Here is a 24416-nt window from a genome sequence, read left to right on the forward strand (position 1 = left end):
AGCCAGCATTCAGTGTTTGCACAGGGTAAGCTGGGGATGATTTCCTGGCTCCTTCTGACCATGGCAGGAGTTAGAGTTTCATCTTGTAGCAGTCAGAGCAAAAGGAACTTTTTTTTCTTCAATAGGGGAAGGGGAAGAGATACCAAAAGGAGATGGAGGAAAAGACAGCTCAGCGTACGGTGTATATATAGATAGGTCTGATTAAGTGTGGAAGCGTATTAGTGTCACCTGCTTTGGAGGAGTGGGGAAGGCACTGGTGTTTAGCACCAGCAGCAAAACATTAATACTACTGCATAATTAGAGAGTACTCAGCATATATTCATCTCTTGTGTGTTTTTCTACTAAATTCCACTCTAATTATATGAGAGTCTGTGGACAACAAAGAAGCTGTGGTTTAAGTACCTGCAGCTGCTGCAATAAGTAACAACAGGAACGTATAGAAACATGTATACATAGATACACATACACCCACACTGTTAGCTAATTGGCAGGATCACTGTTTAAGAAAGTTGAATTAAGAGCAGTAAAGGTTTTCCCATTTTCCAAAACTGGCGGCCCCTTCTTTAAAGTTCCCATCTCTTCGACGTTTCTTAGCCTGCTGCTCTATCATCTGGCTCCTCACTTACATTTCACAAGTCCCTCCTGGGGGATCAGGGCTTCTCCTTTCTCTTGTGTACATGCAGCTGAAGAGAAAGAGCATTTGCTTTGTCCTGCTGCTATTTTCCCACCACCTCTTCCCCTCTGAGGAATACAGCAGCTCTGCATTAAATGATGCATTCACTGTCAAACATAAGAATGATGGTTTCCTAACAGACTAGTGTTCATCAATGCTATTTAAAAAAAATAAAAAAATAAAAAAAAGAACAGCAGAATCCAGGCCATGCAGAACTTAAGAATGAGAAGTTGTCACAATCCAGGGCATTTATTTAATTTTCAGTTCACGAGAAAAATGACAAAATAGAAGAGGAAGACCAAGAGAATACACAGGTTTTAAGATGTCGCTTTGTTCACTACTAGAGGTAAAAGCAGGGTGGGAGGATGTGAGATGACACCAGTTATTAATGAGATTTTTGCCACTGAAAAAAAAAATGTGGAGGATGTAGTTAGAGTGCTGCTTCATTAACCAACATTAGTCATCCATTTCACAACTGAATGGGTTAACACTTGATGGCTTCAGGCTGTTCTGGAGTTTTGGTTGGGGTTTTTTGTTTGTTTTTTTTTTTCTTTTTTTCTCTCCTTTTTTTTTTTTCATAACATCTCTACTCTAAAAGTGCAAAGCTCTCCCTATGCACAGCAGGCAGGGTTGTGTTCATCACAAAAGTTAGTACTGAAGAAATGCCCATGACAAGAGCGCTTGGGATGTCAACCAGATCAGAAATAAAGTCCACACCTGGTTCAAAATTTGCTCTTGGCACCTAGCACCAATTGTTCAGAGAGTCCCATAATACCCAAAGGCATCACAGCCTCTGCCCACTCCTTTGCACTTTTCAGTAACAGCTCTCATCAGATTTTATATTCTTCCTGAAATGTTTTAGCATTAATTTTAAAAACCCCAGACTATCTATCCACCCTTATTCTCCCTCTACACTCGAAGCTTCTTGGGACCCAAGGGAACGTGAGAGCACATGTAAGAAGCAGCCTAGGTTTGCTCATCTCCTCAACACAGCCCTAAGTGCACTACTTTCAGTGTTGATAGCTTCAGAAAAAGCATTGCTGGATGGTACCCAGCTCCACCACCATATATCTAGGGCTAGCTGGCAGCGGTATTTCTTGGCAGGGCCTGCAGGTATTGGGGGATGCATAAGAGGTAGGTAACTACAAGCTAGCAGTGCCCTGGGTCCAGCGTCTCAGGCAGACAGAGCATGGCTGAAGGAAAATGCTCCACTTCAGCTTACTCTAGCAAGTATCAGAGAAGTTGTCCAACTTTGAATCTTCCTGGCTCCAGGGTGTGCTGTGTACCTACTGCAACATGGGAGAAATAAAGACAGACACATACATTCCTTAGCTGGTAAACATTTAGAGGCAGGCACTGTACGTGCTGCAGGATGCAGTGCCATTGGCCATAGAGCTGCTGAAGTCTTTTGCCATGCAGACAGCAAGTGATAACATGCACCATGTGGCACAGTGGGTGTCTGCTCCATGGGCAGCACTTACAGGCATTGCCAGAGCTGAAAAAGCAGCAGAGAAGGCTGGAGCGAAAGCGAAGGGGTCTCTTAACTGGGAGGGGTAAAGCACTGCAACACTTTCACCTTGTTTTGAAAGGATTCAATTTTAATGCCCACAATCATGGCACAAAATGTTGGACAGCAACACGGAGAAGTCTTTGGGGAGTTCTCCACTTTTGAAGCCAGACACAAAGCTGAGAGAGAGCCTTTATGATACAGGGACAGCCACCTGAATTCAGAATGTTGAACCAGAATTTAAAAAATAATATTAATAACAGCCTGAAGGACTGAGCAGAACTTGGAAGCAATTCCAGGACACATACGCAGCTTTCCTCTCCCATCAAATCTACAGGCTGAAGAAGATGATTCTTGGCCAGAGTTAAAAACCAAACAAAAAGTAGCTGCATCATGCCTGTCAGCTGTTGCAGGGAATCGTGGGGAATTCATGTTCATCTGTCTTTTAAGAGCTCCTATCATGCTCATCACTGTAGCAGGCATCCATGGTATCATTGGGTGGATCAAGCAGGAGGATGTTTAATTGTTACATAAAGTCAAAATCTTCAATAATCAGCAATGGAAAGAAAGCTACATGTCTTTCTACAGGAGTTTGGGGCCAGGCTCTAGTAGTTCAGCATGAGAATAGCTGGGATTATGGACCCAAGGAAGGTGTTTATAAGGAGGAGCAGGCTTGATTATGAAAAGAAGGAACAACCCCCATATAGGATCACTTGTATCTCCTTTCATCTCCTCTGCTATGGTGGTGTCTGGATCTACCCATCTAGTAAGTAACTAATATTTGATCCTATGTGGAAATGTGGAGAAAATGGTGCAGAGGCTGGGGAGAGGACGGCTTTCCAATGAGCCATCAAAAGTATTGGCTAGGAATTAGTTTGTGTGAGCTGGAAAAAACAATCAGTGCAGATCCTATAAAATACATGGAAAGATGGTGAGGTGGATGATCTGAGATCCCTTCTCTTTTGTGGTGCCAGAAGCAGTAAGATTGCAGGTTGGAGATAGTTCTTCTATGCAGTGTTTCCATTGTCAAACTGTCTGTAGTGGAAGAGACTCCTGGAGTCCAATTTCCCAGAGTATTTGACAGCTTCAGCAAAAAGCTTTGTCACCTGTCAATATAAAGCAGAGGAGGACTGAGCATTGCAAAGCTTTCTGCAGAAGCCTGAGTAATAGAGCAGGCTCCGCACTTCTACATTGTCACCCTGAAACTACCCTATGCAGGTCCAGTCCTTGAGTCCATCCAATTTCAAGGTGACTGTGCATGGGTGTTAGCTCCAGCACTCTGGAGCCTGCCTGTCCAGCTGGAGAGACGTAGAGGTGCTGGGCTTCTTTGGCAAGACAGCTCTGTCCCATGAGAGCTGTTGTTTCCCTCTAGAGCCCAAGCCTTTAAGAGAACACAGGGTTGTTTTCCTCTCTCAAACTCAGAGATTAAAACTCTGCAATCAAAAGGGTTCAATGAAATGCATCAAGCAGGTGTGGTAATAAATCTTGGATGGAGAGCCCTGTTCTGGTTGTCAGTGTGTGTTTTGCTAGTAGGCAAAGGGTGGGTCTTCAATTTCCATTCCTGATAATCATGTTTGGCATTATCCTGTCTATGAACTTACAGTTTGGCATTCTCTCTGCTCTCCACTCACTCCAATCACAGCAGAAGATTTTGCACAGCTGGACACCAGTTCAAGTCACTGGGTTCCATGTCAGCACCCACTGAAATCAATGGGAATTTGGCTGCTGTGCTTAATGAGAGCCAGATGAGGCTCTTTTGTGACAGTTGAAGCCACTTGCAAAGGAAGTCAAGGTACTGCTGACAGCAGGAGTCCCACTTTGCATTACTAAATATCTCTTCCCCTGTCAGTATGTGAAAGGGGTTTGTCAGGAGCTACAAACACATAATGACTGGCAATTGGGGGCTACAACAGGACAGGCAGCAATTCCACATGGATGGCACTTTGGAACTGGATTGCCCTAAGGATCATTCAAGAAAGCCCAGCTACATCCTGCTGCAAGGTTTAAGGACCCTACTGGAAAAACATCGCACTAAAAAACTGTTCCCATGCATAACTTAAACAAGTTACAGGCAATCCTGTACAAGAAGTTTGCTCTGAAGTGAAAATGATATAGCAACAACTTCAGCTGCAGTACAGGACTCAAGATTTTCTTTTTTTTTTTTTTTTTTTTTACTTTGAGCAATGTTATTTTGTATAGTAGCAAAATGAAAATACATTCAAACAATTGTGTTGCCATGATTTTCAGGCACATTATTATTTGTCAGAGATAATGAGGGTCCAAACACACTGGAATCTAAGGTCACAAGTGCTTGAAAGCTCTGAAGGCTCTTATGACTAAGAGGAGAAAGAACAACATGGGAAGTACCTGGAAATTAGTGAGCAGAGCAATCCCGCTGTCAATAGCCATCCTCCGGATCACATAATTATCATGGACAAACTTGGTGTTGCTGTTAGGCAGGTTAATCACCAGATCTATTTTCCCATCCCTTACCAGCCTGAAGAGACAATGCACAAGACAGTATCAGAGTGTGTCTTGCTTAATGAAAATCTATGATGAATAGCACAGGCATGCAGGTAAACAACACTGAAAATTTTCATTTGAGTTTAGTCCTACATCCCAAGAAAGGAGGGTTGGGGGGTTAAGGCACTAAGCTGCGACTCAGGAATTTGGGCTTTATTTCTGTTCTATTTGGTGATGCAAAGCAATATTCAGCCTTCATACAGCTCAGCACAACTCTGTTAAAGGCATGACCGACTGTCATTAAAAGCTAAATATTCAGGTCCCACATACCCTTGCATGAAAATATAACGTGGAGCAATACATCCAAGCCATATTCAATAGGACTCTTCAATGAGATGTTCATTAATTAAGCTGAAACCTCCCTGCTGTGGCAATTCCAGACAGAATCAGATAAAACAAAACTTTTGGATTGAATCCTAAGTTCCATTAAATCACTGTCATTGACCTCAACGTGGCCAGCAATTTGCCCCTTGTATTTGCTGTCCTGGATGTTAACAAAAATTTGACAAGGTGAGTATTGCCCTTACCTCCTGACCGAAGGGAGGCTGAGACTCTGGCTTTCCTGCGATGGCCACGCCACAGGATTTGCCGGGATACCATTTGCATTGAGCCAGTCCGAGGTTGCTTCTGTGGCATAAAGCTGTTGAGGGAAAAAAAGATTACTTACTCTGTGCTTCATAATACAGGAACTTTTCATTTAACTCATATGGGTCTGACCCAACATGCAGCCTGGTTGTCAGAGATGATTTTGGAGGGCATTTTCCATCACAAGGGTGTCTCTCCATATAGAGACACACACAGAGAACAGCATGACTTTCCCAACTTTCTGTTATCTGTGATTTGCCAATGGATGATAGTCAATGAATGGTAGTAACACATCCAGAAGCAGTTAAGTGGCTTAGGAAAACCTAAATCCCTCTGACTTTCAACAGGGCTTAAGTTCAATCACTTTCTGTCCCCCTACCTTTTTTTTTTTTTTTCCTTATTTTTTTTTTTTTTGCCTAGCACTAAGTTTTGAAAGGCAGAACTGTAAATCCAGCAGTTACGCTAATGCCACTGAGGAAAATAGTACTTAAACACTTAATACTAAAAAGCTCTCCCCATATTCTGTGGCCATGTTGTTAGTTACCTTTCAGTAGAGGTACGGATGCAAAATGATGCAGAAGAGTTACAAGAGGGATGTAAACACTACAAATTTCGTATGTCTGCAGCTTGTGAATATCACTGAAGATGAAGCACTGTAAAGATCTTCTCCATATAAAAGGCTTCCCCTTCCTCCCCTCCTGTCATACGTGGCATGTTTTCGGCATTTTTGTTTCTTGGAGAACTTAGAGGAGTTTCTAATGTAACATCTTGGCTGCAGGCTGGTAGCAGAGCCAGGATTGTTCTTGCCCTCATGACCTAATCCTGTTTATTCAATTAAACAATTGTGAAAACTTTTAGTTGGGTGATACCTGCTGACTTTACGGGTCACTTAGCTAAAAATCCCTGTTGTACTTCAAAAATGTCCTTTTTTCTCTGCCTCCAAATAAACTCCAATGTTCCCCATTCCTGTAGCAGGCTGAGTACATTTCAGATTTGGAAAACTCTCTAGCTTTAAATAACTGAAACCACCTACCTTGAAACCTTCCTCATGCAGCAGTTCTGCTATGCTGAGGAATCTGGGGCGGAAAGACTTCTGAAAAAGGAAATTTATTAGATACAGCATCAAAGCTAGGATTTAGAAGTAGTGTTTTGTTGGACAACACAGAGCTCCTACGGACTGCGCTGAGGCAAATACACCTTTCTGTGCTAAGAGTGTGTGTGTCTGTGTGAGAAGGCATGTCTGAATGTGCATGTACAGTGCCTTTCCAAGAAAACTGTCTGGATCCTGAAGCCCAAGTCACTCCCAGCTAAGACATATTTTGTTACAGCACCAGGGTAAGTGTTCCCATACTAAGTTTGACTGCAACTGCAGAAGATTTACTACTGCATATGAAATATCTGGGCATTTGCCTTCTCAAATACACCAACTAGAGTCTCCTCTGCTCTTATTTAAACATCTTTTCAATCATTGCTCAAACATTTGGCCTTCTCTTCTGACAGATATATATATGGACAGGCTTTGGGCTGCCTTTGGATGCTCTGTTTGCAAATTCACATGAAGAAGAGCCTGTGTATATGTGAGTTCATTTCTAACTCCCATGGGCATATAGAAATGGAAAACACAAAACCACTCAGGAGACTGGGACACCCTATTCCCATGAGGACCTGAATGCCCAGGTACTTAGGGCGCCTTTGAAAGACTCTCTCATAATGCATACCCAGCTCCAACATAATTTAGAAGAAGTAAAGACGACCTCCTATAGACATCTGCACTTGAACAAGCCATTTTAGAGCAACAGGTGAGTAAAAATTTGATCCCAGCATAACTTTCTTCGGGATGTTGCAGGTACAGCAATGCAAAGATCAGATGCAACACATGCCCTTCTCACTGCCAAGGCAGGCCAAACCTCGCTTTTAACCTTAGCCTGGTCTGGCCATTTGCAAGTAAGATTATTGCAAGTTCCCTTGTCCCTGCTGGAGTTACTGATAGCTTAACCTTTATGGGTGGCAGAGCAACATTCTGAAGGGTGAATGATTTCCTATGAAGAAAAGGAGTCAACAGGGGTTTTTTTCAAGCACTCTGGAAAGAACCTCATTCTGAAAGCCATCTTGTTCTGTACACTAACTGGAAAATATAAATATACAATGTGACAGGGTTGGCAGCTTCCCAGTCAGAGAGAACGGTTCTGCCTTCTGGTCAGGGGGGTTGGCTTTCACAACAGTATTATAAAGTTCTATCAAACATGTACTGAACACTTGTGACACATAAAACAGCCTCTCCATGAAAAGAAATTACAGCTGTCAGCTTGCATTGGAGCAGCCTCAGATTTACAAGCTGGCTGAAAGGACCTGTGTAAGAAACCATTAGTTACTAAAGGTGAAAAGTACAAGCAGATTTATTTAGTGGAAGATATTTATTGTAGAAGAATTGTATTCTTTTTCCTTTATTGGAAAAGTTCTGTTTCTTATAACCTCTCTCTCATGTTTGCTAGCATGCCTTGCTATTTGTAAAGGGCTACATCCTCAGTTAATCCAATACAGCTACGCCAGTTCTCACTAAGATCCAGCTCAAAACGAAGCCAGCTCATCTCCTATGATAATCTTGAATTCTGTATCCAAATCCACTGTGGAGCATGCAAAAATTCTGGTACGTAAGGAACCAAGGCAGAAGGTTACCTTGAAACAACAGACTTGGAGTGCTGGGATTTAAAAATAAAATACTCCATCAATGCTTTCCGCATCTCGTGGTCACCAGCACAGATGTAAGACAGATGCACTCCATCCCAGAGATATCACTGAATAGCCCAATCAGGAAAGAAAATAAAATGAGCTTTTCAACTCCTTTTGCACAAAATATAAATTATTTAATGGCAGACTCAGGGTTTCAGCATCACATATTTTTCAGAATTGTGAAAAGAAAAGAGGTCAGATTATCAGCTTGCATAAACTGGCAGAGATTCATCTGTCTAACAAGAAAGACATACTCCATCTACCCTAGGAGAGCACCAGGCCTTTAAAATCCTGGGGAGCCTTGACCTGCACAATGTTAGAGTGCTCACAAGTGAAGGACAATCCAGTGGGCTCACGGCCCCGGCTGGCTGCCCAACCTGCCTTGTGCAGTCCTGCAGATGTCAAGGAGCGCTCGCCTGTTTGACCTTAAGGACGATTACTTTGTTAGCAACATTTCTGTGTGGCCCTAGTAGGATTACTGCTGGAACTGCAGCCTGTAAGTACACCAACATGGAAGCCCCTCTGCAAGGCTGGCTTCATTACCTGGGTGTATTGGGACCTGTTTGGACTGCAGATCGCAGCACAGCCATTTGACTCTTGAGTTGAAAAATATCCAAGTGATACATTCGCAAGGAAATTAACATCTCCCTCTCTACTATTGTTAACTACATCTATTTGACTTTCACCCTCAAGAAAGCAGCCTCCTCTCACCTCAAAAGAATTAATAGCAGTGACATAAAGGTGCAGTATACTGAATAACCTAAACATGTTGAGCCTAGACACTTTTGAGGGAAGCAGAATTCACCTTTTAGCTTCTGATTTCTCTCTTTGCAAGACCTAAAAGTCAAGTCTAAAAATCAGAGTAAGCAACTAATCACGAAGCAACGAAGCCTCCAAAAGCTGGGTATGTTTTGAGTTCACCATCCACTGCAGATGAAACATAGCACCTTCCTCAGAGATAACCAAGTGGGCTGGTATACATGCTCCTGACAAGAATCAGCCCTGAGTGCACCAGAATAGCTTGCAGAAACCATCCCACAGTCTGAAAGCCAGGAGCCTCTGCCCCGAGAGGGACCTCCACCCTGTTCCCCCCTCACAGCAATGACATTTAAACATTAAGTGACCATGGAAAGGGGTGACCTGGTATCTGTCCTTCTGAGCCTGTATTTCCCCTCTGAGGATACACTGACAACTTGGCCAGTTTGAGGTGCATGACCTCATGTTTGTGATTAAAATGAGAACAACGCTGCTTGTGTTCACAGCCCACCCTGTGCCTCGATCCTTGTGCCTCTTGTTTCTGCAGTGAAGGGCTCCCCTTTCCTCCAGCCTGTAATACTCAGGGAAGACCACTCTGTCTACATGTCAGGTCTAGGTCAGGATTTCAACCTTCCCTTCTTACAAGGCTTTATTTCCCCTCTCTGCCTGCAGACCTGTTGGATTTCAAAACAGACCACTGAAAAGTAGGTAGGTGACAAACTCCAAGAGTGGTGAGGGAGCAATACATGGTTCTCAGCATTTACTTTACACTTCTTGTTTTGGAGTTTAATTATATAAGAAATATGCTGAGATGAAGAGAGACCTTTAAGCAATTGATCTGTTGTTTTCAAGTTTCTTTTGCAGGAAAATGAACTGTAAGCCACTCGTTAAAAAGGACAGAATCTTGTTACTTTTAAAAGGTTTGGGGGGTTGAGCTTTTGGGGTTGTTTTTGTTTTTTTCCTTTTTTTTTTTTTTCTTAAGACCTTTGTACAAAGAACATTTGGCTCAGTTTAACAGATACTGACACAGAACCTACATAAATGCTTTCTATAGCTAAAATTACTCTTTGTTGCCTGTTCCCTTTTAGCTGCTCTCAGGAAAATAGGCTTAAATTTTAAACACTGGGCTCTCTCCTTCTTTCTTCTCCTGGCTTTTCCCCTTTTTTAAATGCTGTTTAAAACCTGCACTGATTAGATATACAGTAGATATACAGTACCAACTGCCCAGAGTTTCATACTGAACTTTTAAACTTTATCTAGATAGCAAGCAAAGACTTTTCTGCTAATTTAAGGTAACTTCGAGCAACAGCTTCAATCCAGAGATGTGTGTTTATATGTGTATATTTAAGGACTAAGCGGTAATCTGTGTTAGCAGAAGTCATGTTCCTTTCTGGCCAGTTTTCACATACTTCCTTCACATCCTCTGCTGGCACAGACAGCCCAACACATTTTTCACACCCCAGTTGTCTGACAGGAAAATTCATCTATTCTATTTTTTTGTTTTATTGGCTTTATGCAATCATGTAGGGCATAAGCTTATTACAAGCACAACAGGCAAATGGCAGGAGGCAATCAGTTGTCTTTATGGGGCCCAAGAATGTTCTAGTTGCAGTGGAAATGTCTGCATTTTTTTGAGGAACATACACACGTCTCAAAGTTTACAAGCGTATCTGACTTCAGCACCTCCTGCAGTTGGTAACTATCCTGTGATAAAGAACCAACACTTTTTGCTTTTCTACCTAGCCACCTTTTCATCCTGAAATGCACATCCTCCTTACTGATACAGAACTGTGAATGGTGCAGGGCTGCTCATAAGGCAAACCTATCAGGAACTCCCTCACATAAAGGCTGTTTGCAGAAGCCATTGCACTGGAGGACATTCCCATGACACCTTTTAAACTTTCTGCCACATATAGCAATTTTGAGGGATGCTGACAGCAAAAGATGAAACCCTAAAGTCCAAGCTCTAGTCTGGTATGGAATCACTGGACCTGCAGAATATGCATCTGAGAGGCAGTCCCTAAGAGGAGAGAGCTCTGGCAAGATACAGAAACCAGAAACATTACTCCGCTAATGTAGTGTTGGTTCTTCCTTTCTGAGTTACTTACTCCTAGCTGATAGGAGCTGCATGGTAGGGAACAATATGGGCCACACACCATCATCAAACAGGGAAAGGAATAATGGCAGCCATGCCTCTAGGCAGCCAGGAAAGCAGGCTGCAGGGTGAAGACTGTTGTCCTTTAATCCCTCGCCCCACTGCACTCAAGTATATTCCCATCGTGACTCCAGTGAGGAGAGGAACATGACAGTGCCGTACCTGGTGGAGGTCTCATTGCCTGACAGTGTTACACCAATACCTAGCCCCACAACACCCTAACAACATCATGTTTTCTACACCCTCAGATGATGCTACAGCTCTGCCTGGAATGAAATATATGCATCTGTGGGGAAAGCTTAGCAGGTCCAGCTTTGCAGTATGGAAACTGTCTCACTGTTTTGGGGGGATGGAGGGGAACTGGTTTCAAAAAGGGCAAGAGGCAATGTACAGATGAAGGGAGATGGAAAATGTCAGGATTGGAAAGTAGCATCCCCAGGGCTCCCATTTGGGTGGAAGCAAGGAGCAGGCTCTGAGTTCTAGCTGGGACGTTTCTCTGAACTGATCAACTACAGGCTTTGTTCCCCGCAGGAAGGTGGCTTCTAACTGTCCCATCCCAGGCCTCTGATTGCAGCAATCCCGGGGGTTTGCCCCCAGCAAACTTCTGCAGCTCCCAATAGAAACTATCAGGCACCAGAGGGAAGAAAACAGGCCAGCCCCAGGGAATCCAGTAAAGATCTCTCCATGGTGTTTGTTCCTCACTGTCTTATTGCACTTCAAGATGGATTGCAGAGACACACATTTAAGCCATAAAGACACATGAATGAAAACAAGGCAACAGTTACTGAGTTCCTCTGTGTCAGTCCTTTCTCAGCTTTGATTTTTAGGACTCACCTGGATTCCAATCAAAATTCCTTTCTTAGGAAACGTAAACCCTGTGGCAAGCATAGCCTTCTGGAAGGCAGAGTACACGTCCTTCCCAAAGCATGCGACCTGGGAAAAGGCACAAAGAAGGCGGCATGAGGGGAAAAAACAAAAACAACCTAAAAACATGGCTTTAAAGAGAAACAGGAATGAAATTTTTAAATAAGCTGTTTTGACTTCTTCATGCAGAATCAGACTGCTTTTGCATGGAGTCTGCAGGCAGGGGAGGAAAAAATAAATCAGAAAATCATTGCAGACAAATCTCATAATTTTAATGAAGCAATAATGAAGGCATAAGCAACGCTTTAGTTTCAAATAGCACACCAAGGAGCAACAACAATTGATTCCACTGAGTTATGGGAATGCTGTACACAGCCTCTGCTCCAATGTTTGTGAGTGCACTGCAAATTGTTTAACATTATCTAATGCTTAAATACCAGTGAGTGTTCTGCATGCAGGCATGTTTCTCTGTGTGTACACTGCAAACTGGGGTAAGACAGTGCTTGTGCTGTCATGTACTTCTGGCATTTCTTGTGAAGATAAACCATGGTATATAAAGATGCTTCTTCCATTAGAAGTCCACAGATGTACGAAATTCAAAGAAAATGTTAGTATGTACTTAGGAAAACAACAAAGCAATCATGCCAATTCGTAATAATTTATTTTATATAAACAAAAACTTGATAAAGAAATAAAAAAATATCATTTAGCAGTCTCCATCACTCAGAATTGCCTGTAGAGCTCAGTTGCTTACAGACTCATATAGTAATGATCTTCTGTAGAACTAAATTGTGTTCCTTATCAAAATTTGATGACAAAAAGAGGAATGCATGAGCTTTTGTGAAAGTTAAAAACAGGGGGGGAAAAAAAAACCCAAAACCTCACTTTTTCTGGACAACTCCACACTTGTTGAAAAACAGTCAGAAGCAGAAACTGTCACAGATTTTTCTCTTTGAAATAACAAATCTACACACACCCCCAGATGGGATAAAGGGGCTGACTGACAATTGCCCTCCCATTTTCCTCTTATGGTCCTTCCCATCACACAGTGAGCCCTCACGTTCATGGTCTCACTGTTACCATGGTGAGCAGAAACCAGTATTTCATGCAAGAAGAAGAACAAATGATGATTTGCCAGATCTTCTGAAGTAAAAAAAGAAAAACCAAACAAACAAAAATCCCACAAGGGAAGGGATAAAAAAATCATGACAACTTGTATCTCAGCTTTTCTCTAAAAACTCATCCTTGAGTGTTCAGTCTGTTCTACAGTGTATCTGGCTGAAGGGTTACATATCTCCTGGACTTTCTAGGGTGGTGGACAGCCCCCTGCCTTGTAGGCTTGGACCAGGGGTTTCCAGCCTGCTGAGAGAGGGTTATCATTCTGGCATGGTCACAACAGCCACAATACTCAAAGAGACCACAGCACTGTGTCTAACACTGTTGTGGGAACCACAACTCCCAGCAAAATACATTTCTGCCAGATAGATGTGACAAATTCAAGCCCAAATCAAGCCGTGTGTGTAAAAAATGTCTTTGAGGAATAATTGAGCATTTTACCCAATGCAAGTTATTATCCTTACTTCACTCATAAGAAAGACCTTCATAACTGTCACATTTTATGGCATTTGTGAATATGGATCTTTCCAACTCATAAAAGTTAATAATCCCACCCTTATGACCAAGGTAATCTCTAACTCCATATAAAGCTCAGAAAAATAATTCTTGCCCTTAGTTACATTTTTATTCCTTCTTTTTTTTTTTTTTTTGGGGGGGGGTCTGTGTAGTCAATTTTGTTCTGAAAATAAGGAAGTCACAGAATTCACTTGGCTTTTTTCTGCCCATTAACTACATTGAAAGGAAATCTTCTGCAATACTGTTTTCCACACATTATAAAGAGCAAAATAAAGTAATTCTGGAGAGATGTAGGAGACCTAAGGCTGTTCTTACCACGTATCTGGGTATAGTGCTTTTTCATACTAAAATGATAAGTCTTTCCTAGTGAAAACAGCTCATGTAGACATACCCAAGAGCGTATCAAATGAAGCAGCCCAGGCTCTTGCCACCTGCCTAGCTACAGTAGAGCAGAGTTAAGCCTAATCTAATTGCCTCAGTATTTAATCACTTCCCAAATGGACTTTCTACCCAGAATAAATCTCTTGCCACCGCAACTCTTTTCTAGATGTAACAGAGCAAGCAAGTTTACAGATAGCTTGGGTATACCTACAGAAGCTATTGACAGCTCAGCAATAACTCATAAACAAACAACTTTGTTCTAGATGAGTTAATACCTCTTCAAATGATGCAGATGGAAACCTGTACCCCTTGAGGGGTGAGGGCTCCCATCAGTGCTGAGCCTATGCAGGAAGAGGAACAGCTTTGTGCTTTTACGTGTGCCATGCATACACCAGAGACACATTTTGGAAGCACCTCAGAGCCCTGCTGTAGAAAGAGTGGGTAAAGTAGCGCAGCCTCCCTCTCACCCTACCAACAGTCAGCACTGCAGCCATCACAGTTTATTCACTCTTTCTCACCTTTTGCACCTTGGGACATGCCTTGATAGTTACCAAGCGACAACAAAAATATCACCACACATATTTGTTGCCTTTAAGTAACGAGCACGTTCCAAGAGCAAACGCTCATGATCTGGAGTCTCGATATTGTTATTCTGGCATGTGTCGATTGGGGGTTTTGAAAACTGTAAGCACTTGTCTGTCTAGAAGCAGGTGATTCATAAAATGGACTGACACATGGACAACCTCCCAGAATCCAACAGCTCTCAGATAAACTCATTTCAGGCTGTCACACCAACCAAGTCCAACTCAGGGAGCTGACATGCAGGTAAAGAGGGACATCCAGTGGCTGAATAAACTGGGTTTTCCAGGACAATGTGTTTTTACAGATAAGAAAGATGTTTTCAATTTTCTGAAGAAGCTACAGATGCCATCATGATTCAGGCAGTAATAAGATCACTTTCAAAGATTCATGACGTTTAAAGGCGACTTGGTTTAAAAAAAAAAAAAAAAGCAAATCTAAAAGATACCTCCCCAGTAGAGGCCATTTCACATCGGAGAACAGGGTCAGCATCTCTCAGCCGGGACCAGGAGAACATTGGGGCCTGGTGAAAGAAAGAGCCGGGGGGGGAGGGAGAAAGAGAATGAAAATTTAATGGATCATTTTAAAAAAAACCAAAACTTCAGCTACACTTGGAAGTGACAGAAAGAGATAGACATGAATTAATCCCAAAAAAGATAAGCAAAGAAGTACTTGGCGAATGAGTTCCCCCAGCATCTTGATAATGGACTGGAACAAATAAACACGTATTTCACCAATAAATCATCCTTCTAACTCTTGCAGTCCTGCTCACATTCTGATGGCAGATTTCTAATCTATGGTAGCCCAGTACCACTATCATTTTTAGGACATATTTTAAAACAGAAAGGCTATGAAGCATCTAATTCATGAAACAAGGAGAGACTAGCTGAAGCCAGTACAGTTTTCTGAGAAAGCTGTTCTCCAACAGACATTTTTCATTCACAGGAATCAAACCATTCCACAAGAATGCACTCTTTTAGTGTAAACCAGATGAAACTTTGCAAATGATTTTCAGATTTTCCCTCTCCCCTCCAAAATACACACCTCTAATTTTTTTTGATCTTTTGTATGAAAAACCCTGATCATCATCATTATCTGAGAACTTAGGACACCGCAGTCTGAGTTCTCTTGTCTAATTTGACCTTTAAAAAAAAAAAGGAGGTGGGGGGGAGGAGCAAAAGAAATTGTCTGTTAGAGTCAATGACCACATGTGGCCAACGTGGAACAAATCAAGAATTTTCTGCTAAGGAATAATTTTCTACAGGGCTTCTCTCCATCTTAAACTACTAGTGGCATTTGCATACAGACAGCATCCTTGTTGCTTAAAAAGAATCTATTTTTAAATCCAAAGACATAATTCTGTTCTTGGAAGTCTCTGAGGGTAACACTGCAGACAGGACAGCTGCTGTTTCATGACACCTAACAATGACCAACTAAAATGTGACAGCAGAAATTCATTGCAAAAGGTTTCTCAATAACTGTTGTGTCATGGTGCTTTTAGATCAGTTTTGCTTCTTCTGTAAGTAAAGAGAAAATTTTTACAGTGGCCAACTCTACAGTCTCAAGCTGAGATATGGCAGTCAAGGTGGATTAATGCACATATTGTCTTGAAAGGTAACAAGCAACAAAAGCCGTCCACTAGCTCCCTAACTTTTGTCTGCCATGAACGTGAAAATGTGTCAGCAGGAGCAGACTCTGGTACTGCAAATAAATCCTATTTAAAACTTAGTCAGTCATACTCTACCCAGGATTTAATCTTAGTCAGGCCATGATACTTGCGTCACTCTGCAAGCAAACATGGCAAGACAATGTTTCAGTCACTAAAGCTAAAACGGTGGGACTCCGAATCCACAAAGGAGCAGCTATGTTGAGAAAGAAGAAAAGAATTTCATATTCTCTTTTCAGAGCATTTAAGAACTGCTGGAGAAACAAAATCCCATTTCCATGCAAATATTCCTAGCAATAAAAACATACAAGGACAGCAAATATGATGCATGAATAACGAGAACCAGGTTTAACTGGAATATTTTTTAAAGTTTAGCATTTCCAAAGGCATTAGCAGGTATTTTATTTGACAAATCCACACAGAACACAAGCAGTATAAAAGGCTTTGTAGTGACGTTTTCAAGAATATAGTTGGGTTTTCCGCTCTGTAGCCAGCATTCCCAGAAGAGACAAAACTCTTGACAGTTTAGCTAACAACAGTGCAGAAGCCCCAGGTCTAAATAATAGACATTTATAAAAATAAGACTCACAAAAATAAAAAAGTCTCAGATTAGAATTTCAGATAATGCCTATCCGTGGCATCAAAATAAAACGTAAAGCTACTTCTAGACTGACTGGCTTGCCAATAACATGAGCTGGCTGGGGCCACAGATTTGGCTTGCATTTTAATACGTCTGCACATTTTATTAGTAGAAAGATGTTAGGTTTTTTCCTTCCCTCCATTTTCAATTGATATGGAAGCTATTAAAGCTTGAAAGTTTCTGTATAAACAATTCTCATTATCCATTGTGTTTTCTGCACTGCTGTTCTAGATTTTTATGATTAGGAACTTCAATTAATTTTTTTTCTTCCACTAAGCATTCAAAAATATCTACAGTACACTTCGGTATCTTGGGTGCTATATAAGCTAAGTAAAAGTAAAAACTTGGCCCCACTGAAATCCAAGGAGCCAAGACTTTCACCCCCATTTTAACTGGTGGTCCATATAAAGGGATTCCATACATTCAACAGCCCACGTCCCAAATCCTGAAGATAAAATCTGGGGGGCACTCAAAACACAAATTTGTACATGTCCACAAATATATTAGATAGTATTATGAAATAGCCTGAACTTCAGTGTTCAATTCTGCAAGTGCATATTTATTATGCAGTTCATAAACATGATTCAGAGTAGGTTAGAAGTAAGAGATAAAGGGAGATGGATTTTGTTAATAACCACTGGACAATTTTCCTGTGATTTTTCTCTAAAATTCCAAACGTACATTATCCTAACAGAAACTGCAAAAGGTCAGTTTGGCCTTTGGCCAATGAGTAAATTGTTTTCTCTGGGCATTAAAGTACTAATTGCCTATTAATATGCTAGGTGCTGGTTCTGTTGTGGGGTTTTTGGTGTTCTTCTGGAAACCATACCTTAATCCCTATGTATTTGGAGGGAATAATGGGATGCTCCAGTGTGGGGAGGGATGACTCATTAACTTCTTTTCCAATCATCACTTTTGTGGCCACATCGATGAAGTCCACACCCAGAGTCTTCGATACAAAAGGGAAGGAGCGTGAAGCCCGCAAGTTGCACTCTATCACCTGATGGGATTCAAAAGGAGAAATACCAGGGTCAGGCACCGTGCAATGAAGAAACAGATTGATTCATGTTTCTGGAAATCAGTCCTTACTCCTCTTGGCAGAGATGCTCTTCAGACTGCCAAATAAGAGGCACAGAAATTGTGTTCAATATATGAGGGATGGGTAGTGGCCAGCTTGAGATACAAGGAGTCTGGTGTTCTGCAACTGAGTTTCATCCCTATTGTCTGAAAATTAGAACTTTGGAAAATGTGTTGTACTATATCCTAAGTTAATGTGCAAGAGGGATGGAAACTTGTGCACAGGCATTAGGCACAACCTTTAGAAGCCCACCTTGTTCTTTTCGCATGGTAACGGCACTTTGTGAATGACTGGGCTATCCTTCTTGACTTTCCTCATCTACATGCGGAAGTCGTTCAGGGACCCAAGCAAGAAACAAAGAAGTTCTGCATCCTGCTGAGAAGCGCACCATGGGGATCAATACCAAGAAGAAGAATTGCTGTGAGAATGAAGGGGAAGTGAGGGGGGACAAGAATAGGTAAGTTAAGACAGAATGGAAAAGAGGGGTTGTCCAGAGATAAAGGCAAGCACAGCTGACGGAAAGCAAGGAAGGAAAAACTCCATTCTGTCCCTCTGTGGAGTTTCGGAATAACTATGTGTGAAACAGAAGAAAGGTGAAGAACAGTAAGTACATTTTTCTCAACTAATAGCCCAAACAGGATCTTCCACCAATAATGCATCTCTTCTATACCATGTCAGATTTTCTTTCCATTCACCATTTCCTCAGCCATACTCTGCTCACATTCCTCTGACCTTCTTCCATTAGCAACAGAAAGCCAACTGTTACCCATAAAGGGTCAGACATCTGTTGTGCTTCTGTTACTGATAGCTACCAGGACCACGCTATTTAGATACAGTCTTTATATTAAAGAGTCAAACACTTAAATTGTCTTGCTTTCTTTCCAATGACTTGGAAGGCTTATTTTAATGATTGAAGTAGCTAAAGATGAGAGAGGATCTCAGAGATCTAAAAGCAATGGTATTCAGTTCATAGGATGAAGCGCAGGTCCCAGTGCTGTCCATCATATTCAAAAGTGATAATTTTAGGAAGGACAACAGTCCACAATAAAACAAAAGCTAGTGCTGGCAGACAATGCAACCAGGCTCGCTTCGCCCTCAATGGCTGCCCTGCGTAGGTAGGGGAGGATGCTCTCTCCAGCACAGACAGGGACAGCTGTGTGACTAGGGGTGGCACAGGTGAACTACAATCGTCAGACAACGCAGGTTAGAAACTCACAGCTGCTACTGCCACAGAGTTTCCAAGACAGGGACAGCAGGAACCATGCACTTAACTATCAAAGCAGAGCCTGACTTCCTCCAACAGTCACAAAAGTTCTTACCAGCACATCGTTGCCTCGCACCAAAAACTGAATGTTGAATGGACCAGAGATGGCAAAGGCATTTGCAATCTTTTTTGTAGCAGCTTTAACCTACAAAAATAAGTAAGTATAAATGCATATATATTTTTAAAATAAATAAATAAATAAATCCCACAAAATAGACAGCATCATGTCAATAAATCACCTCACATGTGGATTCCTTTAAATGTCACATCTCTCTGCCCTAGTATATTTTTTCTCTATACCCTCATTTTGGCAATAGCATTATCTTTCAGAAGGAACCATGTTTAATTTGCCTGGTAATCTAGAGCGCAAAGCTCCATCTGAGGGCAGAAGTAAAAATGCAGCTTTGTGTGTATGTGTGAGAAAGCAAGAGAAAGAGGGAGAAAGAGAGAATAAAAGCCTGCCCTGTCTGTAGCAATTTCTACACTGCACACTGGAGCCTTTATACCTTTACTGGTGAAGTAATGAATAATTATGTTTTGCCATTTGAGATTATGTACTCAGTTTTATAAGTGTCCCAAGAGTCTTTCACCTGTCCCATCACAAATCAGTGGGAGGTGTGTCAGCAGAAATACTCTGGAACAAATTGGGAGAAAACACTATGGTCTTATTTTCTAGATTTGTCAAGAAATCACGTGCCATTTCCATAGAAGCGTTTGAATAGCTTTGCTCCAGGAGATGGCTATTTTCAGAAACAAGGCCTTGGACATTTGTCCTGGTTTCAGCTGAGATAGAGTTGATTTTCTTTATAGGGGCTGGTATGGGGCTCTGTTTTGGATTTGTGCTGAAAACAGTGTTGATAATACAGAGATGTTTTAGTTGTTGCTGCACTGGTCAAGGACTTTTCAGCTTCCCGTGCTCTGCCAGGTGCAGAAGTTGGGAGGGGACACAGCCAAGATACTTGATCCAAACTGACCAAAGGGCTATTCCATACCATAAGGCATCATGCTCAGTATATAAAGCTGGGGAAGAAGGAGGAAGGGGGGGACGTTCAGAGTGATGGCGTTTGTCTTCCCAAGTAACTATTACGCATGATGGAGCCCTGCTTTCCTGGAGATGGCTGAACACCTGCCTGCCCATGGGAAGGAGTGAATGAATTCCTTGTTTTGCTTTGCTTGCGTCTGCGGCTTTTGCTTTCCCTATTAAACCGTCTTTATTTCAACCCACGAGTTTTCTCTTTTCCTCTTCTGATTCTCTCCCCCATCCCACCAGGGGGAGTGAGCGAGCGGCTGCGTGGCGCTTAGTTGCCTGCTGGGGTTAAACCACGACAACATTCTGGTAGAGCTGGAGCACAGACTATTCCATCACAACTCTTGTTAGCTTCCAAGCAAATCCTTTCCAGGATGATATCACAGGGGATGGCACATTTCATTTAGAAAATGCATTTTGACAACTAACTCTGTATCACTAAGTTTATTCTCAAAATGGGAAAAAGTCAAGTTTAGGTAAGGTTCATTCATCCTGATATCCTTTCCAGAAAAGTCAGGCAGCTAGAAAGTCATACACCTGATCTAATAATTTAAGGATTGTGGGAGAAGAAGTAGGAAGTGAACCGTGGAATATATATGGATTAGACACTCCTCTACTGCCATGGTTGCTGGTCCTAAACCAATGAAACAAAAAATCCAATGGGTGTGAAAGTGTGTACATCTACTGCTTAAATTGATATCTACTGCTTAAATTGATGGGATGCAGTTCAGATGATCCTATGTGCAGTATAGCCAATCACAGGGGGCACAATAACATCCTACATTTGCACACATCACACTGGCCTTTAAAAAACATTGGTGATTTGATTTCTCCTGAATTCCTCTTCTAAGTTCTCCCAAGCAAAGGGGAAAGCAGATTCAAAGTCTTATTTTCTTTCCTTTTTTCCGTGCTAGTGCAACACCTACCTTCTCCAAGGCTCCCTGGCTAATAGTCTGTGTGGGTAACATGAGGGTGGCATCTCCAGAGTGAACGCCTGCATCCTCCACGTGCTCTGAAATAGCATGTGAGACAACCTGCATACAGTAACGAGAGAGCAGTTAGTCACCTCACCCTCTCTCATGAGCTGTCCCATCTCCACGCCCTTTGCTAAGTACAGCCCAGCACAGTCCCCTGCACAGAGCTGTATCCAAAAGAGGATACAGACAGGGGAAAAAATGGAATCTCCCAAAATTTTGGGGAGAATAGGCTTGAAGCAGACACAAGGAATATGAACAAGGGGATCATGTTAGTGTCTTTCATACTGTGGTTAAGCAAACTGCGAACATGAAAAAACCTACCATGGTCCAGAGATCCTAAGGCTTCCTTCCTCTCTCTAACGCACATTGACTCGGAAGGTAAAAGCTAATTAGGCTTTAAACCAGCTCTCTAAGTTCTGCTTGCCACAAGCATGAAAAAATTGTCATTCTCCAGTAGAAACATGTATGGACTAACTTCATTTGTATATATGTTTTTTCCACTCTTTTGTGGTGTTTTAATCATGGAGAAAAGCAAGCAGAGGAAATTCAGGCCTAAGGATTTAAATTGAATGAATTGCATCAAGGTGCACTACCTCGCTACCGAAAAAGTGATCTTGTCTGCTGGTTAAAAATGAAGATTGGAAACAGTTAAATGAGAAGTTTGTGATTTTTTTGTGAGACCTGTCTTTAATTAGTAATGAAATGCAAGGTGAAGTTGTAATAATAAACCAACTGTGGTAATATCGTAACACATGCTGATACAATTCTGATGAAAGTATTTTGTGAAGCCAGTGATTTGCGAATCCAGTAAAAATTATATTCTAAAGGATTCATTCACATGGTTAAGCAATGCTTAAAAAAATAACTCTTTAGATGAATACAATAAGGTAGGTTGAGCTTTTCAAGCACGATGTTTCTGAACCTAAGATGAATTAATCTTTTCTTGTTTCTCTACTCTTCTCAGCACAAATCCATGCCTGTATAGTAAATCATTCAAACCACACATTTTTGCAAATCTCCGATCCTGAAAAAAAAGTTTAACATTAAAAAAAAGCAAAGTTCTTACTCTTCCTGCCTTGGCTACGGCATCCATTTCCACCTCACGGGCTTCTTCAATAAATTTAGTGAGTACCACAGGGTGATCCTGTCATCAAGACAAGACAAAAGAAGAAAGTTTTTATTTGAGAGTATTTGGGGACCATCCAAGCACTCCACTATTCATCACTGGCAAAGCTTTGGAAGCAGAATCCCACAAGACCAATCTATTGATATCCTTATTTCCACAGATGAGTGAACTTTGCAAAGAAATAATGGGGGGAAACTTGGCGTGATTTCCCCAAAGCCACTGATGCATTAGTTTGAGTCCTCCATAATGTCACCATGACAGGGAAATTCGGGGCAAAACCACAAAGTGCTTTTAGGTGAGACCATGGTAGAAAGACGATAGTGGGACACGTGCATGGATCCAGTGCCCTCTGATCCTGTCTCCCAAAGATATTCCTTACCTCCAAGATCTTCAATTCTTCCTTCCTCTGAGCCTCCCAGTCACCTCACTGGGCATACTGCTTCACAGAGTAATTGATTCTTGGCATACTTGATGACTTTGTACAGTGGCCATTTGTTCTTTTAAAAAGTTACATATTTTAGGCAATAGATCCATTCCTTTCTCATTTCTCTGCCTGGTTTCCTAAGTCTCCCAAGGGAGAAGTTGCCACTAATTATAGCTGGCCAGGAACAACCTGTCCTTGACTCTCAACATATTCACTGGTATACATGGTTTTCCCTCCTCTTCTTCCTGCTTATCTCGGGATGCTAGCACACACTTCCCACTCTTCCCTAATGCTTTCTCCTTCCAGCCACCTGCTCCAACAGATGGTTAAAAATCTAATCCACATTCTTCCAGGCCAGCTTTATCTCTCAACATTTTACCTGTCCCATCCACTATTAACTGCCTGTTATTTATTAGAGAATAAAATGGAATAAATGACAGTCTGTGCATGCTCAAAAGGCTCCTCTTGAAAAAATATAAAGCAACTCCAAAAGTTACAAGACACAATTCCTTACATTGCAAGGGTAAATTCACAGGCAAGGACAATGTCGCAGCCTACACTGTTCCATAAATTTAGTGGCTTGTGTCCTGAAACTTTCTGTCTTGCTGCAGTTTTTCACCAGAAGATTTTATATGTGCATACAACCTTGTTTACTCCAATCTGTCTAAACTCGCACAAGAAGTTTTGAACATTACTGACAACATAAATGCCATAAAGACACAACACTGTAACAGCAAAGTAGCTAAAACAACTGAACAACACTGGTCAGGCACTTTATCTGGAGATGCTCTGTTGGGTGGAGCAGAATTAGGTAAAGCTTTGTAACCAGAAAAAATGATGTGTGTGTCTAACAAAGATGCTCATATTCAGTTGTATGCTCACAACTAATATTGCTAGCTTCTGTAGAATCACTCACAGGCCATAAAGCCTTGACAAGGCTAAAAAAAATGTATAAGCAAACTCCCTAATTTAGAAGCAGAATACAGTACTTTTGTTCTAGTTTGCTTTTGGCTAGCTTAGCTCAACTATACTATGGCTTTTGTCAATATAAAAATACTGGATGAAGAACGAATTCTTCCCTTAGCAGTCTGACTACAGTAGCAAAAATTTAGCATGTAAATCTAGTGTAAGTCTCTGCAGGATCAAGGCCAGAGCACCCAAAGACTCACGGTGTGCAACTGGTCATGTTTGCAGCAAGCATCAGTGCCTTGTTTGTGTAGCAGCACTGGACATCGTAAGGGTTCCATGGGAGCATCCACTCTTTCCCCTAGGAATGCATCGCATATTGCCAAGACTCTACAACTTCAACTCCCAGCAGGGTGTCCTGTCCCAGGGATGAGACCTCTCAGCAATGAAGAACATTGCCCAATTCAAGTCAATCAAGCTGGGACAAGTTAAGCTACCAAGGGTCACTTTCTTGGGCTTCAGCCTCCTTTAGGGCATCCATTGCCATCACAAAGCCATCCAGCAGCAAAAGTGATCTGTCCCACTGAACACGGCTTAGGGCTGCTGCCTGGTCTGCTTCTGAGTGTGTGGGGAAACACGAAGCAGCGTACTTAAGATGAACTACAGAGAGAAGCTAGGTGTTTTGGGAGGCTGAGCATTGCTGAGGATCTGGTTGCTACCACAGGTTGACCCTGTAAGTCTTTTGAGAATTACTTATATAATTCCTTCTGATGGAAGTAACAGTGGTACTCGCCCACTTTCAAAAATCCCTTTAAAGTTGTTCAAAGATAATAATAAGCAGGCTGCTTGCCTCCACACTAATCTGTCCTTCAGGATATTATTACTTTGCAAAGTATCTCTATTTCATTACATCTTCTCTTGCT

General features: G+C 41.8%; 1 protein-coding gene across 1 annotated transcript in view; it reads right to left on the bottom strand.

Annotated features, from left to right (window-relative positions):
- Window positions 1-1852: 1852 nt before the first annotated feature.
- The window catches only part of CPS1 (carbamoyl-phosphate synthase 1), a 97495-nt gene continuing 74931 nt past the window's right edge, over window positions 1853-24416 (bottom strand). Inside the window, exons 29-38 of the mRNA XM_075511507.1 lie at window positions 22104-22181; window positions 20987-21094; window positions 19089-19178; window positions 17521-17691; window positions 14834-14908; window positions 11764-11862; window positions 6322-6381; window positions 5231-5343; window positions 4548-4677; window positions 1853-3286 (exon numbers count right to left, since the gene is read on the bottom strand). Coding sequence (XP_075367622.1) covers window positions 3188-3286; window positions 4548-4677; window positions 5231-5343; window positions 6322-6381; window positions 11764-11862; window positions 14834-14908; window positions 17521-17691; window positions 19089-19178; window positions 20987-21094; window positions 22104-22181 — 1023 coding nt within the window. The 3' untranslated portion in view covers window positions 1853-3187. The remainder of the gene's footprint in view (window positions 3287-4547; window positions 4678-5230; window positions 5344-6321; window positions 6382-11763; window positions 11863-14833; window positions 14909-17520; window positions 17692-19088; window positions 19179-20986; window positions 21095-22103; window positions 22182-24416) is intronic.

This window comes from Mycteria americana, chromosome 9 (assembly GCF_035582795.1).
Source record: "Mycteria americana isolate JAX WOST 10 ecotype Jacksonville Zoo and Gardens chromosome 9, USCA_MyAme_1.0, whole genome shotgun sequence".
In the NCBI taxonomy this organism is placed as follows: Eukaryota; Metazoa; Chordata; class Aves; order Ciconiiformes; family Ciconiidae; genus Mycteria; species Mycteria americana.